This window comes from Hipposideros armiger, unplaced genomic scaffold, assembly GCF_001890085.2.
Source record: "Hipposideros armiger isolate ML-2016 unplaced genomic scaffold, ASM189008v1 scaffold_1, whole genome shotgun sequence".
Taxonomy (NCBI): Eukaryota; Metazoa; Chordata; class Mammalia; order Chiroptera; family Hipposideridae; genus Hipposideros; species Hipposideros armiger.
The window spans coordinates 2,779,100-2,802,321 of record NW_017731351.1 but is presented as its reverse complement, the minus strand read 5'-3'; the positions used below and the strand labels follow the sequence as shown (position 1 = coordinate 2,802,321).

The window sequence follows — 23,222 nt, the reverse complement described above, 5'->3', positions numbered from 1 at the left end:
AACCTATTTGTACCTTTGTAGCATATCCATTACAGGAAAAAATACTTGGGACATGGTTAATTTGTAAACAAGTGTTTCTCTCTACACATTAAAGAAACAGGTAGTTTAAAGAAAAAAAAAAGCTGATGAAATATTAACTTTTTTACAGAAGAGCACTTCAAAAAATATTTCAGTTCGTGGGTAAGAACAGGGGTGGGGAAGAGCACCAACCTAACTGCCTGGGCAAAAGTTTAAAAGACCGTTACCTACACATTACACCTTTTTCATTTTGGACGTGGCTCAATATTACAGGTGACCGCGGGGCTCCAAAGCGCCAGGGGGAGGATCTTTTTCACCGGGCGAGGCCACAGACACTGGGAGGTTACTGTGGAGCCACCCAGGGTGGCCTGCGAGATGACCCCGCTTCGCCTAAGCGACCGGGGCGCAGCGGCCTCCCCGGGCGCCCACGCGCAGCCCGCTCCGGCCGTCGCCTGCCGTCGCCCGAGCGCGGCGCGGGCCCGCGCGAGTCACAGAGGCCCGCTGCGCGCCCCGCCCCCGCGCCGGGGCTGCCGCAGCCCGAGAGCCGGGGACCTCCCAGCTCGCCCTCCTTCCCCCTCGGCGGGCCGCTGGGGCGGGGTCGGCCCTCAGGCCGGGAGGCACCCGGGCGGGCTCGGCAGCCAGCGACCGCGGGCGGCGGCCCGGCGGGGGCAGAAGCCGAGGAGCGGCCACGTCACGCTCCTCCCGGAGGCCCCGCCCCCGCGGCCCTCCCCTCCACGCCTCCGCGAGCGCTTACCGGCTCTAGGGGCGCGCGCCCGTCGGACTCCGCTAGAGGTCCTCGGGCCTGGCTCGCTGCGCCTCGCTCGCTGCCCGCGCCAGGTGAAGGCTCGCGGCGTGTGTCGCGGAGGCGGGCAGCGCTGGCGGGCGGTTAGCGCTCCGTTCGACGCGGGGAGGGGCGGCACTCCGGGCGCTGCACAACGCGGGCGGCGGTGGCGACGGCGGCCGGGCTCTCGGGCTCCCTGCCCCAGGCCGGAGCCAGTCGGTGCCCGGGCGGAGAGACGGGCAGCCGGGCTTCCTGGCCCCGGGCTCCGCCCGGCTGTGGCGGCTGGGGCAAGGGGACGATGTCGGCTCGCGCCCCGGTGCCCGCGGCTCACTCTCTGGATGAGCCGCCCGCGACGGCAACGGAAGAGACGCTGTTGCCCGCGGCGAGCCGGCAGGCCGGGCAGCTGCCCCCGCCCGCACGGGAGGGCAAAGAGGCAGCGAGGGACGAGCGGGCGGCGACCGCCACCAGCGCGGGGGCTCGGGGAGAGCCGTCGCCCGCGCCAGTCCTGGGACACAGCGTACCCCAGGCGGCGGTGCCCGTGAGGCCTCTTGCGCTGCACCTGGCGCACAAGGCGCGCGGGCCAGCGGGCCCCTTCGGCGGGGAGCCGCAGCCGCCGCGGGACCCGCCCGCCGAGGACGCCCCGGAGGAGGCGGCGGCGGCGGCCGGCCCTGAGGAAAAGCCGCCGCTGCCACCTAAGGAGAACCCCTGGACCAGAAAGCCGCCTCAGCACGTGTCGCCCGCCTCGTCGGGGCTGCTGCCGCCCCCACCTGACTCAGGTCTGCGGCCCTGTGGCGGGCACCCGGGGTGTGTGTGCGCGGGAGACGCGCGTGGCGCCGCTGCCGCGGCGGGGCGGGGGGAGGGGCAGGCCTCCTTGCCCTGTCAGTCAGAGGTATTTTGTTCCAAGGTGTCATTCACGCTGCCAGTTTACATAAATGGGCATCGGGGACGGGAGCGGCAGGAAGAGGTGGGACCTCGGCTGCTGGACGGGTGGGTGAACGTAGCTCTGTGGCGGGGCGGGCGCCGCCTGGATTGTGTGTTGCCCGCACGTGGTGAGTGCCTTGGGAAAGCCAACTTTGGGGAGCTAGCCATTGCAGTTCACCCTGGAGAAGGGCCTTTTCAGCAGAGGTGAAGCAAGGGAGTTTATTTATGTGGAAGCGCGGTTGTGTTTTGTTTTGTTTTTATTGTGAAATAATTGATAAGGTGAAAATTTCAGTGTTTTCGAAACACCTAAGTTGATTAAAAATGAGACTTGATTGTACTTGCGACTAAAATGCTTTGAGTTATGGTTGTGGTGGAAAAGATTTGACATGAGAGGGGTCGCACTGTAGGTGAAGGGTAGGTAGTCTTCTCACGTTCAGTTAGCCCTCCTTCCCTTAGACGTTAGGCTATGTCACTGCCTTTGAATGCCGACCGATTCAGTGTAGCCCTCGGTGCTTGCTTTTGGTTGTAGCCAACTGCGTTGTTGTTGTTGTTTTTAAGTTTGCATAGAAGTAATACAAAGAAGACAAAAAGTAACATCTCCTAGTTTTTCTCTTTTCTTGGGTGTGTGTGTGTGTGTGTGTGTGTGTGTGTGTGTGTGTGTGTGTGTGTAAAGAAAAGCAGGTTCATTCAAAATGCCGACATTTCTGTGAGGGTGGTGGAGTCCTGTCCAAAATCCATCCTCCTAGTCTGTCTTTCTAAAATGAAGTTGTAGTAAATTAATTGAACTTTTTCATATAAGCATTACAGCTGTTTACTTGTGATTCTTGACTTTTCTTAAAATTAAAGGTTAACAGTGGGATAGGGAAAATTTGAGCCTATTTACACGGTTGTGAAGGTAATTGAGATAAAGGATATAGTAGAAATGTAAGGTGATTATTATTAACATGCAATATATTATTGCAGGTATATTACATGTCTTCAGAGGAACGCCAATAGAGTGAGATAAGTGTGAAGTTCATTGATTTCTTTAGCATTTGCACAGCAGTACTCATTATTCTTGATGAATTGTGACATTTGGCAGAAAAAACTGAAAAATTTGTTCAGAATTTAATGTTGCAACCATTCGCTTCCAGCTGCAAAGATGTTTGTTTACTGCTGTTCCTAACTGAAGAGAACAAAAATCTTAAAGCAAAATCTCCATAAAATTTAGAGAAGAGAAAGAAATCCTTGCTGAATCTTAATGGCTGTCTCACCTCTCTACTTTGAGACCTACACAATTATACATTATATTAAAAAACTACCCAAAAGACTGAACTCTTTATAGATTGTAAAATCAATTTGACAGGTTTTTACATCACTAAGGTAAAGCTATTTTAATTGGAAATGACCTTGTGAAAAATATTTAACAGTTTAATATAACTTACAGGTGTTTTTATTAAGGATCTTAATCTTTGTTGGAAATTAAGAACAAGCTGATGCTGGCTGTATTGATGGTGTGGTTCATGGGAATTTCACTTTTGCTGATGTCTCTCTGTAGGCAACCCTTCTGTTCTTGGCATCCATTCTGTTCCCGCAGGTGTACTATTCTTCAGACTTGGAGTTGTATAACAACTTACAGTCTCTCTTCTCTGTTGACTCTACACTGTCTACCACAACTTCTATTTGCAGTTGACGAATAACTTTGGTAATATAAATAAGGGATTATGCTGTAGAAATGCATTGTTCCGAGAGACTTGTGGTTCTAGTCCAAACGTTGTTAATAACTATCTAGTTGACTTCTGGCAAGATTTCTGGGCCTTGTAAATGAATGAAGTGCATATCTTCATCTTTTCCAATTCTTAATATCAGAGTGCCATCTGTAACTGGGTGTCTTGGCTTCTTATTTTCTTAAGCGGATTTGCAACTTCAGGGATAATGAAATAGGAGCACAGGATCTTTAGAGTCCACAGTAGCTGAAAACTAGGCAATGTTAAATTAATACAATTGTCTGTTAGTAGGAGGCCTGTATAATTTATCCTATAGACTAGCATATTCTTGAGGGAAAGAGAAGAGTATTAATTATGCTGGAATAATAGACTTAAACCATGTCTACCCTAGCCAAACCTGGATTTACTGTCAGTTTCTTAATTAGGTAAAGGATTCCATCCACCAAACTTTTCCAGAGAGTTTATTAACACAGAAATATTATAGGAAATGTAGAGGAGTATTTCAGGATTAGTAATCATGAGTTTTCTGTTACGAACTGCAGGTGAGGTATTCTTGCTTTTTCAGCCCTTATGGGATGCTTTTGAGATGGTTCTGGCTTGTGCATGGATGTTTTTGGTAATCCAGATCACCACCTCTCTTAGTCAACGCCTGGCCCACCCAAGAGGCCTAAAATAGTTTTACTGCAGTTTTTAATTGTCAGGAGTCCAGAAAGAATTGTTCCTCAATCTGTCTTAATCTTGTTTAAAGTAGTTTTATTTATTTTCAGGGACCTTTATTAAAATCACAATATGGGATTATTAATCGCTTACCTGTAGCCATGGTTACATTTTGCATATTAAAATTAGCTTCCTAATATAATTTTAATTATTTTACTCACAAAAACATGGTATATAAAAATACTGATTTTTTCCCCACCTTTTTTATCTTTAGTCTATCTCTGACCCCATCAACTCTCTTTCCCCCAGTGTCTGCTCTACAGCTGTTATTACCCTAGTAACATTTTAAGTAAGTTATATAAATGATGCCTAAATATTTTCTCCTTGTAAAAACTGAACTTTTAATGTCCCCTTCAAAAAAAAAGAGAGAATCATTATACCAGTTTCCTGAATATCCTTTTAGATCTGTGCCATTATTTACAAATACGTATAGTGTTTTGCATAGGCGTTTAGAACATACCATCCTCCATTTTTTAAATACCTAGTTTTTTTATTAGTTTTGGGTATGCTAAACAACAAATTGATGTAGACATTTATACCCCAACAAAGTGATAACCCCACCAACTCTACTACCCATCTAACATCCTCCATAGCTATTACAGTACCATTGACTATATTCTCTATGTTGTCCTCACACCCTGTGACTATATATATTTGACATTCAGTATTATTTTATTAGTTTCAGGTGTGCAGCACAGTGGCTAGGCATTTATATAATCCATCAAGTGATCCCCTGATAATTGCAGTACCCATCTGACACCGTACATAGTCTACAACAGTATTGATAATATTCCCCATACTGTATTTCACATCCCCATGACAGTCTTATGACTACCAATTTGTACTTCCTAACCCCTTCACCTTTCTCGCTTATCCTCTCACCCCCTCACATCTAGCAAACATCAATTTGTTCTCAGAGTCTATTTCTGTTTTGTTTGCTCGTTTATTCTGTTTAGATTCCACATATAAGTGAGATCATGATATTTGTCTTTCTCAGCATCCTCTATTTTTCATTTACAGTGTTGGTTGATCTTTTTTTTGTTACCATGAGAGAGGATTTAAAAAAATTATTTTTAGTGATGTATAATTGACGTAACATTTATTTTAGGTATACAGCCTAGTGATTCAATATTTGTATATATTTCAAAATGATCACCACAGTGAATCTAGTTAACATCTTTCCCCATATATACATAGTTACTTTTAGTTTTTTCTTATGATAAGGTTGGTCCATTTTAATCTAAACCCCTTTAAAAATTTGCTGAGAATTAGCTGATCAATATACCTGATATAGTTAATTTGCCATTTACCTGTTGATCAGCATCTTGGTTGTTTCAAAGATTTTTATACATACCTCTTGTATGTCTGACTTTCTCTAGGATAGATGATAAGTGGAATTGTTGGGTCATGGGTATTTGTTATAGTTGGGAAGCTGCTCTCTAAGTGATTGCACAAATGGATGCTCCCACTTTTAGAGTATGAGAATTAATTTTTTAAGCACTTATTTACTGTAGCAACATAGCATTTTTCTCTTAAACATAGATTTCTCTCAAGTATAATAAAATCATGTGAAATACTGATTGCTAACTGTCAATGCACTTTATTATTTAAGACTTTGTTAAAGGTTATTATGGTCATGAAAATTAAAGTGAGTAAAACTGCTCGTTATATTGCAGTTGTTTTTATTATTCAAGTTCTTAAAATGAATTGTTTTCCTGATCTATTTAGATTATTTCCTTATAGATTCTTAGGGTTAAAGAACAGTGTTTTAAAGATTTTGGAATATTACTCTAAAAAGTTGTGCTGGTATATTGTCTCACCAGTGATGTTAGATAAATTGAGATATGAAGATCACACACTTGTTTATGTATATTTATATATACTTGGAGTCTCTAGTAGCTTAAATTTGTTTGTTAGGTTTCCTCTGAAAAGATATATTTTTTAATTAATGTTTAAAAGTTTTATAGGTTGGGTTGTTTTTTTAGTCTTAGGTTTTCTCTAATGACATGCAGGGCAATTTCCTCCATGTTAGTTAAAACATGGGAAAGTGAAAAAATTTCTTTGTTAGGCTTGTTTTTCCAGTTTTCTATGTGAATATAAAGTTCTATTTAAAACCTGGTGGACTTCTTTCCATATAACATTCCCATATAACATTCCATATAATTATTTAGAAATAAAATACAGAGTTATCTTATTTCTAAAAGTTTTACATTATTTTGTATAGATGTGCCATAATGTAACTTTCCCATATTAATGAATGTAGATGTTATTTAAATATAGTTACCAGCAAAGCTGCAGTGAGCATCTTATATAGACATCTTTGTACCTTGTCTTGATTCCCAGATCATTTCCCAGGAATGAAATTGCTTTATTAAAAAATATATGCATTCAAAATGATAGATTATCCTTGAAAGATTATACTACTACACATGAGAGAAATGTTCATTTCTTTATAGGTTGGCCAACACTGGGCATTCCCTTTTTTTGTCAGTATGATAGGTGAAAAATGTTTTGTTGTTTTAGTTTGCATTTTTTTTTTTTTTTTTAAGATGAGCCATCCTGCTCCCTGTTGGCAGTTCAGTTGCTGCTCAGCGACTGCTCAGCTTGGGCCAGGAATTGAACCGCTGTTGCTCAGAGCTCAAACTCTTGAACGAGCTCTTAACCAGCTGAGCCACTCAGCCTGCCCTAGTTGGCATTTCTTTATTAGTGCAATTGAGCACCATTTCATGTTTGACCATTTGTATTTCTTTTTTGAATCACCTGTTAATCTTTCACTCAGATTTATTTATTTATTTGTTTGTTTGTTTGTTTGTTTATGTACTTTTAAAAGCTCATTATCATCCTTTTAATGGAAAAAGACTGAATTGATGAGGTGGTCTTCCTCATGTTGAACTTGGAATTAGACAAACATGGTCACACAGTTGGCATTGCACAACTGCAGGTCCCCCTTCTATCTCTGCTGAGGAGCCGGCCCCTGTGAAGTTGACAGCACAAAAGAGCAGATCAGAATGCTTGTTTTTTGTGGACAGCTAGCTCCCAAACAAAAAGAAAAAGTGCTGGCTTTGCGAGTTCAATTTTCCTAAACTCATTAATCAGGAAACTTATTGTTTCCGTGGGAGGAATTAGACTTTGGAACAGGAATGTTTTCCGGAAAGTCTTCCTCTTAGAAAAGTAAATTAACTGGAATGGCCATTTAGTAACCAATGGTAACAAATCACTGTTTCCTATCTCAGAGTATCTAACCACATTGGCCAAAATAGTTTGTCAAAATCCTCTGTGGTGAAATTAAATTATGGCAAGGATAAAATATATGTAAACATCCCAGTTACAGTGTATACATATAAGATGGTCTATTAATAAAATGTCAGCATTATAGATAACACAGAATTAAATGTAAATTTTTTCACATTATATTTGCTTAGGAATTAAAATTTTAACAAAATCCAAAAATTTGAGTCCAAAATAATCGACTGAAATCAGAATTTCCTTTTATTTTTAAACATGTGAAGAAATAAAGTTCAACATTCTTTCTCCCCAACTTCTTTACTGACTTCTAGCTAGAGGTTATAATCATTGTCTGGCTAGAGTATGAAGCCATATTAATTTTTAAATCAATAGAAAGATTATTAACTGTCACATTCAGGTTTTTTCCTCTAGTTTCTTAATTGTGTCATTTAGTATTGAAGTTAAAAAATTTACTTTTATTTTTATATGGTCAGAATAATTTTTATCCTTAATTTCTGACCTTAATTGATTTGTAATAAAGCTGTATAGAACTTGCTTGTGTGGCCTACCCCTTATTACTTTTCATTATATCAAATAGTTTGTGTAAGGATGTATTTTATAACTACTAGGCACTTAATTTACTTGGCTTAACAATATTTAGGGACACACAAAAAAATACTTTGCATTTTGTTGAGAGAAAAGTTATACAGTTGTATGTATACTGTATAACTTTCATAAAATATACATAGTATTCACAGAACATACTAAAGTCAAATTCTAGGTAACGTTCAGGCAAATATTATTCTTTAGGTTTTTTTCCTGTCCCCATTTTTTTGTCCTATTTGTCTCTGTATTTTTACTACTGTATCTAATTTATCTTAATGAAATGTTTTATTCTTATACACATTTAAACATGTATGCACATACACATATATGTGCACCTAAGTATAAAGGAGAATAAATAAAACAAATACCTGTGTACTCACTATTTGTATTTTATTTAAATTTGATTCTGGATTTTAACTCATATGTTGTTTTATTTTATTCTATGAATTGGCCGTTACCACGATTTTTGGGATTCATATTTTGCTGAATTATTGTGTTTTCTGTAGACGTAGATCACAAGTTTATTCTACTTTTTAATATTTATTTTAGTTCTTATTTAGTTAGATGAGACACCATCTGGTTATTTTGTTAGGTGATGACCAAAACTAAAAGACAGTATAAAGCTTCATTTGGAGACAGCATAACATTTTTTTTATTTATTTGTCAACCACTGTTATTTAAGATATGGACAAGTGGTGATTCCATGATAGTCTTATACAAACTTTTACAGAGACCTATTTTTTATAGCTTGAACCTAGTTACAACTTATTATGCTTGCGAAAATTGTTTGTTTTCAAGGACAGATAATTTGAAGATTTCTGACTTGTTTTTTTAATGCTCCTTAATGAGTGTGTATTGTATAGAAAAATGTATCCAATTGGGAATTGTGTTTCTTTTTTTTTAAATTTTTATTATTATTAGTTTCAGGTGTATAAAACAATGTACTAGTTAGACATTTCACCCCTTACAAAGTGATAACCCCGTCCCCCAATCTATTGCCCCTCTGACATCATATATATCTATTACAATTCCATTGACTCTAGGGAATTGTATTTCTAACTTTACTGTATTGAAACATTTCTAATTTTTCATGTTCTGTTAGTGAAAGGATTGCTCTATCAGTGTAAGTAAACCGTTAATATTTACCACTTCTTGATTTGAACACTGAAAACCAATTTGAATCTACCTTTGAAATGTAGTTGATTTCTTGTTAGGAATTTGAGTCTTAGAAAATGAGGTTTTGTTGGGAATGATGACTACACTGACTTACTAAAATTGGTATTATAATAGTGATTTTATTAAATAATATTGAATGAATTGGTTGTAACAACAATTTCTTTTTTTTTTTTTTAAGAGCTCAGTTCCCCCAAAATTATAAAAGCAGGAAAGCTCAAGACAAATAAATCAGACAAGGTATGTCTTTACATGAAGTAGTTCTTAACTACTGTGTATTCATTTTGAAAATCATTATGTTCTTAGATTATTGTGTATTTTTCTTATAGTTGTATCATTAATGTTAGTTTAAAGTTAATATACTAGAGAATTGTAGCCTTCATGCAAATCCCCATATGCCTCCGTTTCCCTGTTTATATCAATTCAATCAGTGTCATTAAATAGTGCTAGAAGTTGGACTATAAAACCAAAGCATTCTAATTTCAATGTTCTGTTGTTTGGAGAAACTTTTAACTTGGCAAATGCCTGCATATAATTGAATGTAGGTGAATTTTTAAAATTGCTTTCACCTTTAGAAAATTTCTTCTATTTAAAATTTCTAATTTGCAGACATAACACTTATTTATTACTTCTTAGGCTAGTGATTTCAGCGATATGGCGAATTGGCCAACACCAAGTGAATTAGTGAACACTGGAGTGAGTACTGTTTAAGGCTTTTTATATATGTAGGGAAAATTTTAATGCACAAAATTTATTTTACTTCAAAATTAGAGAATTACATTAATAAAGAGGTGCTGAAAACTCAGCAGCTACCCTTTTTACAGTTTTATCCATTTTTTAGATACTTGATTTCATTTATCACACTACCTTCATCTGATTGTATTCTTAGGAGGTAAAATTATATTTGTAAGGGGTGGGTACCATGCAATTGCATGTAATACCTACAAATAAAAAGATTAATTTTTAATGTAATGTATCTAATTGAAGCCCATTTTATGTTTCAGAATTTATGCTGTTTTTCTGATTTATAATCATTTCAGTGTGTTGAAGTGCTAACTATAAACAGGGTGCCAAAAAAATGTATACATTTTAAGAAAGGAGAAAACTGTATTAAAATTGTAATATCAGTATACACCGATAACAAAAGATGACTACAATATATATGTGTACATTTTTTGGCACCCCCAGTACATACACACGCATATATATATATGCATACATATCATATCAAGAAACATTCAGTGAATGAATTTTAAATTTAATTTTAACTATGAAAGAAGCCGTAAAAGATGGTTCTGAGATTCTGCTACAGGGCTTTTTAGAGGATTAGCATACATATGTGGTTATCTGGTTACATGTTTTCATTTGACACTGTGTTTACACTTTGCTATTTGTAATTTGTGCAATATCATCAATGTATAGTTGTAGATAATATACATTAATTTAAATAGCTTAATTGGTGTTTAAGAGACATATAAGAAACTGCAAATATATAAAGTGTATAATTTGATAATTTTGACCTATGCAAACCTGTGAAACCTTTACCACAATCGAGATAACAGATTTAACTATTACCCCAAAAGTTTCCTCACACTCCTTTGTAATTCTCCCTGTCACATTCCCTCATCATCCCAGGCAACTCATGTCACTTAGAGTTAATTTGCTTTTTCTACAGTTTTATGTAAGTGGAGACACAGTATATGCTCTCTTTTTCTTTCACTCACCTTCGTTATTTTGAGATTTGTGTTATGTGTATCTGTAGTCATTTCTTATTGCTGCATAGTAATCCACTGTATGGATTTAATGCTGTTTGTCCATTCACCGACTGATCATTTGCGTTGGTTCTACTTAGTTTTAGGCTGTTAAAAATAAAACTGTTATATAAACATATGTTTACCAAATTTTGCATAGGTATGTGCTTTCATTTTTCTTGAGTAAATACCTGGGAACAGAATGGCTAGGTCGTGTGGTAACTACTAAACTTTTTTTTTCCCACCAGCAGTGCATGAGAATTCTAGTTATTCCACACCCTCATTAACACTCTGTGATCAGTCTTTTACTTTTAGTCATTCTTGTAGGTGTGTGTTGGTATCACATTCTAGTTTTAATTTGCATTTCTCTGACTAAAGATAACAAGGACCTTTTCATATACATTTGCCATTAGTGTATCTTTTTAATGAAGTGTTCAACTCTAGCCCATTTTTTAAAAATTGAGTTGTTTTCCTGTTACTGCATTTTGAGAGTTCATTATATATTTTGGATATAAGTCCTTTATCAAAATACTTAGGAAATATTTTCTCTCCATTTGGCTTGACTTTTCTCTTAAGTACTTGTCTTGAAAGCAGTTTTTTATTTATTATTTTTTAGAAGTTGTCATTAGTTTTGCAATGTTTAAGGTATATTACCGCAGATTTTTGAATGTTAGTGAAAATGTTTATAAAAATTATTTCATTCAGAAATACTTTTTGCAGTATCAGAGTGTCATCAACCAAGGAAATAAGAAGCTACAAAATAAAAAAGAAAGAGAAGACAAAGCTGAAAAGAGAAGTAACAGTGAGAACAAAGAAAGCCGGGAAACAAAATTAGATGGTCCTGGTGAAAATGTCAGTGAGGATGAGGCTCACTCAAGTAATCAACGAAAGAGAGGTTAGTTCATCTAAAACTTCATTCCTTCGCAGTTTTATTGCATTATAATTGACATATAACTTTGTATTAATTTAAGGTATAGAACTCAGTGATTTGATGTATGTTGTATATATTGCAAAATGATTACCACAGTGTTTAATTAACATTCAGCATCTCAGTGTCACAATTTTTTCTTGTAATGAGAACTTTTAAGATCTACCCTCAGCAGTTTTCAAATATAGAATACAATATTTTTTAACTGTTGTCACCATGCTGTATGTTATACACCCAGAACTTATTTGTCTTATAGTTGTAAGTTTGTACCTTTTGACCAACTTCACTCATTTCTGCCTCCCCTCACCCCCACTTCTGGCAACCACAAATCTGTTTTGTTTCTTTGAGTTTGGCTTTTTTGGATTTCACGTATAAGTGAAATCATACAGTATTTGTCTTTTTCTATTTGACTTATTTTATAGTATATAATGCCCTCAAGGTCTATCTATGTTGTTGCAAATGGCAGGATTTCCTTCTTTCTCATAGCTGAATAATATTCCACTGTATACATGCACCATATTTTTGTTATCTATTTATCTGTCAGTAGCCACTTAGATTGATTTTTTTCCATGTCTTGGCTATTGTAAATTAGATGGTCCTGGTGAAAATGTCAGTGAAGATGAGGCTCAGTCAAAGGTAATCAATGAAAGACAAATTAGTTTATCTGTATCTTCATTTTGGTTTTGTTTTTTGGAAGAAAGCTGTAGTAATGAAGAATTGTATTTAAGCAATTGATTCCTGGTAGTCACCAATGAGTATATTTGGATTTCTTCAGGAAACCACTTGCAGTGGTAACTGATCTACTTTTGTAACATTTCTGAACTATTAGGCTTTCCTTTTTGCATTTGACTTTTTTTTTTTTTATGTAAGAAGGGAATGAAGTACCACTTACAGAGATGGATGTAGATATGTGATTGGAAAGTTGTGTGATAGCTATTGTTTTTTAAATCTGCATTGGAACTGCTCCTTATCTTTCAGGGAATTTTGAGAAAATATTTTTCTAATAGAAAAGTGAGAACAATTTTCGTCAGTTTTTTTCCTCACAGCATTCCCTCATTAAATTACACTTTGAAGAAAAAAATATTGTCTCTACATCCTTTTCCATAGTCTTTTCAGAACTTTTCATTTGTCTAGGGACAGGTTATGATTTAACTGCTTTGTAAAAGCATATATTCATCAGTGTTCTGAGCCTAAGTAAAAGTGTCTTCAGATGCCTTTAGGCAGAAATGTTCTTTAAACTGTCAGAGAGTCAGTAGCTGAGACGAGATGAACATTGGGAGAGTGAGTGGCAGGAGATGCTATTTGAGAGGTAGGCAAGTTCCACGTTATTCCGGTCCAAACTTGTAATTCGCCTTTTATTTTGAGTGCCATGGGAAGGCTATGAAGCATTTTAATTCATGGAGGTGATACGACGTGAGAAGGGACATTTCATGATGCAGCAGTTGCCACCCAACTTTTTCAGTAATGGAAGTTATTAGACAGGAGTAGTGTCTACACATACTATTTTTGAATAGCTTAGCCATCAGAATTCAAATGAAGAGTAAGCATTTCACTGAAAAGCAAAAGAATTCCAATGAATATCACTGGCTTTTCACTTGATTTTTAGAAATGCCATTTGCCCAAAAAAGTTTATTGAACTGTATGAGAAGAAAATTATTTTGATACTATACAAATAATCCTTTTAAGGACAAATTAAATCTCTCATTTAATTAAAATTTACAGTCCTTTCAAAATTGCAGAGCTTTAATGAAAATTATGCATTGTCATTAAATGGTTTTATTTTGTTTTCTTCAAGCTAATAAGCACAAGTGGGTACCACTCCACTTAGATGACCTAAGACCAGACAGTCAAGAAAGTCCAGGATCCAGGAACAGCTCAAGATGTCAACTTGAGGCAAATAAAGCATCACATAACAATAGGAGAAATGATACACGAAGTAAGTTACATTCTATGAGAAAAATGACTAAAGAACTTTGTCTTATTGCTTGTTATTTTAATAACAATGTACAGTATAAACTATTTGAGAGTAAGTTGCAGACATTGCACTCCTTTAACCCTAAATAATTTCAGATTATATATTGTAAGAACGGTAATACAGTATGACTATCCACAGGCAGATTTTCCCAATTATGTTCTTCAGTTTTCCCCCACTCCTTTCCAGGATCTAATCTGGGATCACATATTGCTTTTAGTTGTATTTTTTTCTCTTTAGTTTCCATTAGTCTGGAACAGTTCTTTGGCTTCTGTCTTTCATCACAGTGATTTTTTTTCCTGAAGACTACAGGACAGTTATGTGGTACATCCTTCACTTTGTGTTTTTTCATGTTTCCTCATTTTTAGATTTGATTATGAGTTTTTGGCAGGAATACTACAACAGTTAAACGGTTTTCTTCGTAGAGCATCACATGAAATGCACATGATCTTGTTTTATCTTACTATTGGTGATATCAACTTTGGGCACTTGGTTAAGTTGATGTACTCCAGGATTTTTTATTGTAAAGATACTCGTTTCTTCTTTGTAGTAATTAATATGTTATTTGTGGGGAGAGACTGTGAGATGTGGGAATCCCTTGTTTTTCATAAGGCTTTTCACATGAGCTTTAGTTTCCATTGGTGATTCTTACCTGATTCATGATGGCTTACCATGATAACTGCAAATACTGATTTTTCTTACTGTGTCATTCCTTCTATATTTATTACTTGGCATTACACTGTAAAAAACAACTTCCCATCATTATCAGTGTGGACTTCAGGCCTCTTATTTTTTCCAATGGGTTGTGATTCATTACCATGATTATTTAATTTGATGCTGAAATTATCCCAGATATGGCTAGTGAGAGCCATTTCTGAGTCCTTTTTAAAAAAGTCAGCTTTAAGGCCGGCCAAGTGGTGCATTGGTTGAGAGTTGGCTTGGGACGTGAGCTCTGAGCAGCAGGGCCCCGGTTCAGATCCCACATGAGAGCCAGTGACACTGTGTTCTCTACAGCTAAGATGGTGAACAACGGCTCGACCTGGAGCTGGGCTGCCATGAGTCACCAGTGACAGCGTAAGCTGCATTGGGGCTGGCCGGCAGCAGATGTGAGCTTTCGTGAGCTGCCGTGAGCAGCCATCCAATGGCTGGCAAGCGACTGCCTCACCCTGGAAACGCGCAATGATAATAACAACATGGGCCAGTGAAGCAACATCCTCCACAACTAGACTGAAGAGCAAAATGACAGCAACTTATCCGTTCCCCTTTCCCGATTCCCCAGTGCTGTTCCCCTCCCCCAATTCCCCAATAAAATCTTAAAAAAAAAAATCAACTTTACTGAATTATAAATTATATATATTAAAATATACTAACATTACTGTCACTTCCCCCAACCATGAGTCTGTTTTCTGTCAGGTTAGACTTACCCTTTCTAGAATTTCCTATGAATTGAACTGTACAGTATATATTATGTAAATATTTTATGACAATTGTGTTTAAATTACAAAAAATTTTTTGCTTTTATGTTAGTATAACATAAAATAAGGATTACTATGGGTTCAGGGAGAAATATTGGGAAAAGACGATTACCGGGAGGAATTGCAGTGTCTAGGTCAGTGATTCTCAATAAGAATGTTTTTTTTTCCTCCCAAGTGGACATTTGGCATTGTCTGGAGATAATGCTGTCTTTCATAGTGTGGGCAGGGAGTGGAGAGTGAGTGCTACTAGCATCTAGCAGGTGGAGGCCATGGATGATGCTTAACATCCTATAGTACACGAGAGAGCCATTAAAGTGTTATCCACATACACTAAAGTGTTATCTGTCGATAGCGCCAAGGTTGAAAAACTTTGGTCTTCAGCATAGAGTAACCTACAGATTCATTAATTGTTCCTTTTTTTTTTGAAAGTGGATGTGCCTGTTTTTACTCTTAGCAGCAGTATACAAGTGTTTGTACATTTTCTATCTTGGTCCACATTTGATATTGCAGGACCTTAAAATGTTTATCAGAGTGGGACAGATGAAATGCTCCTTCATTAACTTAATTCGCATTTCTCATGGCCACTAAGGCTGAGCACTGTTTTCTATATTTATTGGTTTATTTGCATGTCCTAGTTTGCCCTATCTGTCTTTCAGTCATTTGCCATTGAGTTGCGATGTATGTGCGCATATGTGCGTTTGTGTGTCTGTGCATACAAAATTGTATGAGTTGTATATGAATTCTGGATATAATCCTATATTGTGTTACAGATATTTTCTCCCGCTTTGTGTTTTCATTTCCTTTTTTCTTTAGAAGAAATGTCTTTTACTTAAATAGAAATTTCCTTCCCTTAAGCACTTCATGAAAATAAGTTTTTGTAGTTTTATATCTAGTGAAAATTTAGCCATCTTGGAATTTCTTCTCTCTTTAACAGTACAATCTTAGCAAAGGACTTCTTTATAATTTTAGTATGTTATTTTTACTTATTAGAATGTCTTTTTTATATACAGCACTTTTATGGGCTCAGGAGACATTTTGACAAACTTCTGTGAGATTTATTAAGTTGGCATCTATCTGAAGAATGTCTGGGTACTAACAACGAGTTACAAAGTGGGGAGGCGTGGTTACCATTTTTTCATATGTTATTCATAGCTCAAATATTTTTATTTTAAATAGGTTGGAGGCGTGATAGAGAAAAGAGAGATGATCAAGATGAAGTTTCCAGTGTGAGAAGTGAGGGTGGTAACATACGAGGTTCCTTTAGAGGCCGAGGAAGAGGCCGAGGACGGGGCAGAGGAAGAGGCAGAGGAGGAAATCTTCGATGTATGACAGTTTTTTATTTGTTAAATTAGATGTACTTTGAAAAAACTGTGCAAGCCCTCTGTTAGTTTTTCCCACTATCTCATATAATTTAATTTATTTGCTAGTAAAGATAGTTTTATATGTGTCATTCCTTGAAATACCTTACTTTGGATTTTTCTTTGTAGTAACTATTTTTTCTGTCTTTTATTAAATCTGTGATCACTTTTCTTTTTCTTTATTCATATCAAGTGAACTTTGATTATTCATATGGTTATCGAGAACATGAAGAAAGGACTGATGAACCATTTCAAACAGAACTTACTACCAGTATGATGTATTACTATGATGATGGAACAGGAGTACAGGTGTATCCTGTGGAAGAAACATTGCTTAAAGAGTATATTAAGCGCCAAATGTAAGTGGATTAGAAGTAAGCAGATGGGATAGTAAAATCTGTTGCAATAGCAAACCTTAACATCACTGATAGTGAATATGTTCTAACACATTTTCTAAGCTGTTTATTAGTAAAATTGGAGGATTTTAATAGTATTTTCTATTATATTTTTTTTCTAGGAAATGTTACTAAAATATGTTAAGTATTTAAAAATTTATATTCGGTTTATGTTATTTATATGACTACTACTCTACTCTTTGGGTATTTCTCTGCTTAAAGGATATTAGTTATAATGTCATGGCATAATAAGTAATTATAAGAATATAAAACTGCAATATATATATATTAGAAATTGAAGAAGTGAAACTTGGCTTAATTTGCAAATAAATGTTTATATTACAATTTGCAAATAAATATAAAATGGAAAAAAAAAGAGTATCTTCTGACTGCTAGCAATTGATTTAAAAACTTTTAGTTTCTTTAACTTTTTTGATGCCTTCCTTTTTATTTAAATTTTTTTTAAATTACAGTTGGACTTACAATATTATATTAGTTTCAGGTATACAACATAGTAATTGGACATTTATGAGTTGTGATCAATACAGTGAATGTTTAAATAAAAAAATTATTACAGTAAAAGACACATTGCCATTAATCCCCCTCAAAATACTCCCCCTTGCTTCGAACACACTTATTCCATTGTTCTTGCCACTTTCTGAAGCAGTTCTAGAACTCCTCTTTCGGAATGTCTTTAGTTGCACTGTCATGGCTGCCTCGATATCCGGAATCGATTCAAAATGTTTACCTTTCATGATTATTTTGACTTTGGGGAAGAGCCAGAAGTCGCATATGCCAGATCTGGTGAATAATATGGATGAGGACACACCATAATGTTTTTATTTGATAGAAACTGCTGTATCAGAAGCGATGTATGACATGGAGCCTTTCTGTTGTGATAAAATATGGTGAATGCTGCTGCCGAGTTCCATCCAACAGAAAGGGAGGTATCTTCAATATAGGAAGAGGTGCATCAAACCTTAGTAACTGTGTGACAAGTTTTAACTTGTTTGGTGCAATCAGTCGGGTTTAAGCTGCTACAGTTGAGAGAAAGTATGTTTTAAAGTGTGCTGTAAATCATCCTCCATCATGACAATGTAGTGTGTCACACATTGCTTCTGGTACGGCATGGCAATTTCTGTTTGTTTCTGTTTTAGTTTATTTTTTTTCTTAAGATTCCACATATAAGTGAAATCATGGCATTTGTCTGACTTACTCCATTCAGCACAATACCTTCTAGGTCCATCCATGTTGTTGCAGATGGCAAGATTTCATTTCTTTTTTATGGTTGAGGAATATTCCATTGTATATATGTACACTTCTTTATCCATTTATCCATTGATGGACACCCAGGTTGCCTCCATACCATACCTTGGCTATTGTAAATAGTGCTGCAATGAACATATGGATGCATATGTCCCTTTGAAGTAGTATTTTGGGTTTCTTCAGATAAATACCCAAAAGTGGGATTACTGGGTCATTCTTTGTCTCTTGTTATATTGGGTTGTCAGAAAAGTCATGACGCATGTTTGCAACAGGTGGCACTAATTCATTTTTGGAAGTACTAGAGTCATTCACATCTATGTTATTGCTATGTCATTTGACAATTATAGCTGACAATTATAGCTTCATTCTGAAAAAAATTTGAGCGATTTGGTTGAGTTTTGGAGATTTTACAACAAGTTGAAGATGGAAGACCAAACTATGCGTTTTTGCCATATTTTACCATTTTACTTCCATGAAGGGAAGAACACACATGAAGCTTGTGAAAAGTTGCATAAAGTTTACGGTGACAATGCTCTACAAGAACGTCAGTGCCAACGATGGTTCACGAAATTCCATGGTGGTGATTTTGATCTCAACGATGCTCCTTGGTCAGGGAGGCCCACCAAGGTTGATGACAACAAAATAAAGGCATTGATCGAGTCAAACCCACGTTACACGACACGAGAGATTGCAGAAACATTGAACACCCATCATTCAAGCATTCACGACCACCTGAAGAAACTGGGATACGTAAGCAACCTTGATATTTGAGTTCCTCATGAACTCAAAGAAGTTCATTTGATGGCATGTATGAACATCTACTATATGTTCATTAAACATGAGGAAAACGATCCTTTTTTGAAGCGACTGATAACTGGTGACGAGAATTGGATTGTTTACAATAATGTGGTGGTCTTGGTCCCAACATGATGATTCGCCTCAATCGACATCGAAAGCAGACATTCATCAGAGGAAGGTTATGCTCTCAGTGTGGTGGGATTTTAAAGGTGTCATGGTTTTCGAGCTCCTACCAAGGAACCAAACAATCAATTCGAATGTGTACTGTTGACAATTGGACAGTTTGGACGAATCCATCATCCAGAAACATCCAGAGTTTGTTAATTGTACAGGAGTTGTGTTCCATCGCGACAACGCAAGACCACAACACAAGTTTGATCACCCGTCAAAAATTATTGGAGCTTGGATGGGATGTGTTACCACACCCACCATACTCACCTTGGACCTTGCACCATCAGACTTCCATTTGTTTTGCTCTCTTCAAAACTCCTTGCATGGTATAACGTTCAATTCAGATGAGGCTGTAAATCAGCACCTTGTTCAGTTTTTCGCAAATAAAGACAGGTTCTTCTATGAACGAGGAATTATGAAGCTCACTGAAAGATGGCAAAATATATCAAACAAAATGGGCAATATATCATTGATTGATCTTTGTTCTTTATATAAATAAATGACCTTTGAAAAACATACACAAAATATGTCGTGACTTTTCCAACAACCCAATAGCCTTTGTTTCAAAGTCTATTTTTTCTGGTATAAGTATTGCTACTCCGGGTTTTTGTTTGTTTCCTTTTTCATGAAATATAATATCTTTTTTTATCCCTTTACTTTTAGTGTATGTATCTTTAGATTTGATTTGACTATCTTATAGGCAGCATATATGAGGGTCTGTTTTCTTATCCATTCAGTCACCCTATATCTTTTGATTGGAGCATTTAATCCATTTGCATTTTAAGTAATTCTTGATACATATGTATTACTGCTATTTTATTATTCATATTTTGATCTTTTTCCTCCTTCTTAAAGAAGTCCTTCTAACATTTTCTGTAATACTAGTTTGGTGATGATGAACTCTTTTAGCTTTTTCTTGTCTGGGAAGCTCTTTATCTGTCCTTCGATTCTAAATGAAAGCTTTGCTCGGTAGAGTAATTTTGGTTGTGGGTCCTTTTCATCACCTTTAATATTTCCTGCCAGTCTCTTCTGGCCTTCAAGTTTCTATTGAGAAATCAGCTGACAGTCTTACAGGAGCTCCCTTGTAGGTGACTAACTGCTTTTCTCTTGCTGCTTTTAAGATTTTTTTCTTTGTCTTTAACATTTGGCATTTTAATTATTGTGCGCCTTGGTGTGGGCCTGTTTGGGTTCATCTTGTTTGGGATTCTCTTTTTTTCCTGGGCTTGTATGTTAATTTGCTTCACTAGGTTAGGGAAGTTTTCCATCATTATTTCTGCAAATAGGTTTTCAATTTCTTGATCACTGTCTTCTTATGGTACCCGTATGATGCAAATATTGGTATTCTTGATGTTGTCCCAGAGGCCCCTTAAGCTCGCCTCATTTTTTAGATTCGTTTTTGTTTTTGCTGTTCTGTCTTATTGGGTGTTTTCTGCTACCTTGTCTTCCAAATGACTGGTTTGATCCTCTGCTTCATCTAATCTATTGATTCCCTCTAATGTATTCTTTATTTTAGTTATTGTATTCTTCATTTCTGACTGTTTTTTTCTTTTTCTGTCGCCATTTTTGTTTCCTATCTATTGACGTCCTACCTAAAATCATTGAACATCCTTATATATAACCAGTGTTTTGAACTCTGCATCTGGTAGATTGCCTGCCTCCATCTTATTTAGTTCTTTTTCTGGAGCTTTGTTCTGATCTTTCATTTGGGACATGTTTCTTTGTCTCCTCACCTTGGCTGCCTCCCTGTATTTAACTATGTATTAGGTAGAGCTGCTATGTCGCCTGGTCTTAGTAGTATATGTGGCCTTATGTATATAGTAGGTGTCCTGTGAGGCCCAGTGGTACAGCCTCCCTAGTCACCTGAACTGGGTACTCCAAATGTGTCTCCCTTCTGTGGGTTGTGTGTGCTCTCGCTGTAGTTGGGCCTTTGCTGTTTGCACATGAAGTGTTGACCTTCAGGATAATTGGTTTTGAGAGATGTCCATGACTACAGTGGAGGAGCTATTGAGCAGGACCTGACCCCACAGAGCAGGATGCACTTTAGTGGGGCTCTGGTACCTTGCTGAGTCTGCCCTTTGAGTATGTCATTTGTGGAAGTCATTGGGTGGTTCTCTGGTGTGGTCTGAAGCTGGCCACTGTGTATGATGGTTCTGGGGCCTCTTGAAAGGGTATCTGGCACAGGCCAGGGTCAGCCTCTGCCTGTACCCTGCCCAAGGCTGCTTGGTGTGAGCTGTATCTACAGATAGTTACCATTTGTGCTGGGCTTGGAAGTACCTGGAAGAGGACAAGCTGGGAACTGAGGCTGACCACCACTAATGCCAGGCTTGGGGCTGCTTAGCAAGTGGTAGGGGCATGCTGAGGCCAGATGCTACTTGTCTAGGGTTTGTGAACCTTTTAAAGATTCTAGGAAAATCTACAGCATGAGCCAAGACAGGCCATTTGTATGGAAAAGCCACTGGAAGCGGTTGTGTATGCCCAGCCAGCAAGTTGGAAGAGGCAAGGTTTCAGGGAATTACCAGGGCAGGGCAAATGGTGTTAGCTAGGTTGATGGAGACTCAGATATCTGTGTTAATCACTATGTGCTGGATTGGGGGAGAGCTCAACAAAGGAACAGTGGCTTCTTCCAGCACTTCCTCTGGGAGGAAGCTGCCCCTCCTGCCCTCACCTTGAAGCCAGACTATTCAGTTCCTCCCCGTATGTTTCTGGTGCCTTTTGAGTTGCTGCCCCAGTGCTGTGGAGTTCAGAGCAAGTGAGTCTGTGCTCGGGCCCTTTAAGAGCAAAACCTGGGACTCCCATCACCCCAGCATTTCACTCAGCCACAATCTCCTCTGATTTTCACAGCCAGAAGCTGTGGGGACTTCTCTCTTGGGCACTGGAACCTTGGGCTGGGGACCCTGGATGGGGGTGGGACCCCTTGCTCCTCATGGACTACCTCAGCAGCCAAGATCCCTCCTAGTTTTTATCTGCCACACGTGGGTATGGAACCAGTATGTTCTGTGTGTCTGTCCCTCCTACTAATCTTGAGATGGCTGCTTCTATATATCCTTGGTTATAGGACTTCTGTTCAGTTAGATTGCAGTGATGGTTGTTCTGTAGTTTAATTGTAATTTTGAGGTGGTCATGTGAGGAGGCAGGCACAATGTTTACTTACTCAGCCATCTTGACCGCAATCCAAACTCTTCTTTAAGTTTTAAGTTGTCTTTCTTTGTGACACATATTGAATGGGTACTACTTAATCTTTTTTAAATTCAGACTCCTTAGTCATCTAGTTTTCACAATAGTTGCTCTCTGAATACTGAAGTTAGGAGAATATTAATTTGTTCTATTGTCTCCCTCTGCATATTAATATTATATTAGTATTATGTAGATATTTTGCATATTTATATGGTGTTTACATAGTGGTGAGAAAAATGTTTTCCAGTGATTTGCATAACTGATTTTCTGAAATTTGATTTTTTTTTTATCCTTACAGTGTGAAGGCAAAAGATGATTTTTGAAAGGGCATAGCATTTTTAAAACATTTATCTTTAAGAAAAAAATGGACCCTACTCTATTACTAGAAAATAATTTCTTCACCAGCATCAGCAGGCATCCTCCTGGGATGCTTTCATGGTAGTTTTGACTGGCTTACAATGTGAAGCAACGTGTTTATTTTGTTCTTGCTCCTTTTGTTACAGTTGACGCAAACACTGAATAAAAGGGCCTTTTTAAGGGCAGAAAGTGCCTGGCATGTGGCCATCAACTTCAAATCACTAGTCCTGTCTTTTTTGTTGTTGTTAACTCTTGCTGTCGGGTCCCTTCTGAAACCTGGCAGTGACATGCAACTCTGTCAGGATAATTGGCCTCAAATGTGCTCATACAAGTGAGGGAGGAGCAGAGCTACTTCAGTCTTGACAAAATTTCTGATCATGCAGTGTAGAATCCAGAGCTTCTAAGGTAGGACATGATAATGTCCCCTAGG

At 37.8% G+C, this 23,222-nt stretch overlaps 1 protein-coding gene across 5 annotated transcripts in view; it reads left to right on the top strand.

The window, feature by feature from the left end:
* Positions 1-786: 786 nt before the first annotated feature.
* LARP1B (La ribonucleoprotein 1B) overlaps positions 787-23,222 on the top strand; it is a 70,967-nt gene continuing 48,531 nt past the window's right edge. For 2 of the 5 annotated variants that reach the window (XM_019663871.1, XM_019663947.1), the window contains exons 1-7: positions 787-1,575; positions 9,329-9,387; positions 9,784-9,843; positions 11,604-11,793; positions 13,622-13,762; positions 16,450-16,596; positions 16,825-16,990. In XM_019663871.1, coding sequence (XP_019519416.1) covers positions 1,098-1,575; positions 9,329-9,387; positions 9,784-9,843; positions 11,604-11,793; positions 13,622-13,762; positions 16,450-16,596; positions 16,825-16,990 — 1,241 coding nt within the window. In that variant the 5' untranslated portion in view covers positions 787-1,097. The remainder of the gene's footprint in view (positions 1,576-9,328; positions 9,388-9,783; positions 9,844-11,603; positions 11,794-13,621; positions 13,763-16,449; positions 16,597-16,824; positions 16,991-23,222) is intronic. The other 3 variants (XM_019664016.1, XM_019664087.1, XM_019664172.1) reach the window with 3 other exon arrangements.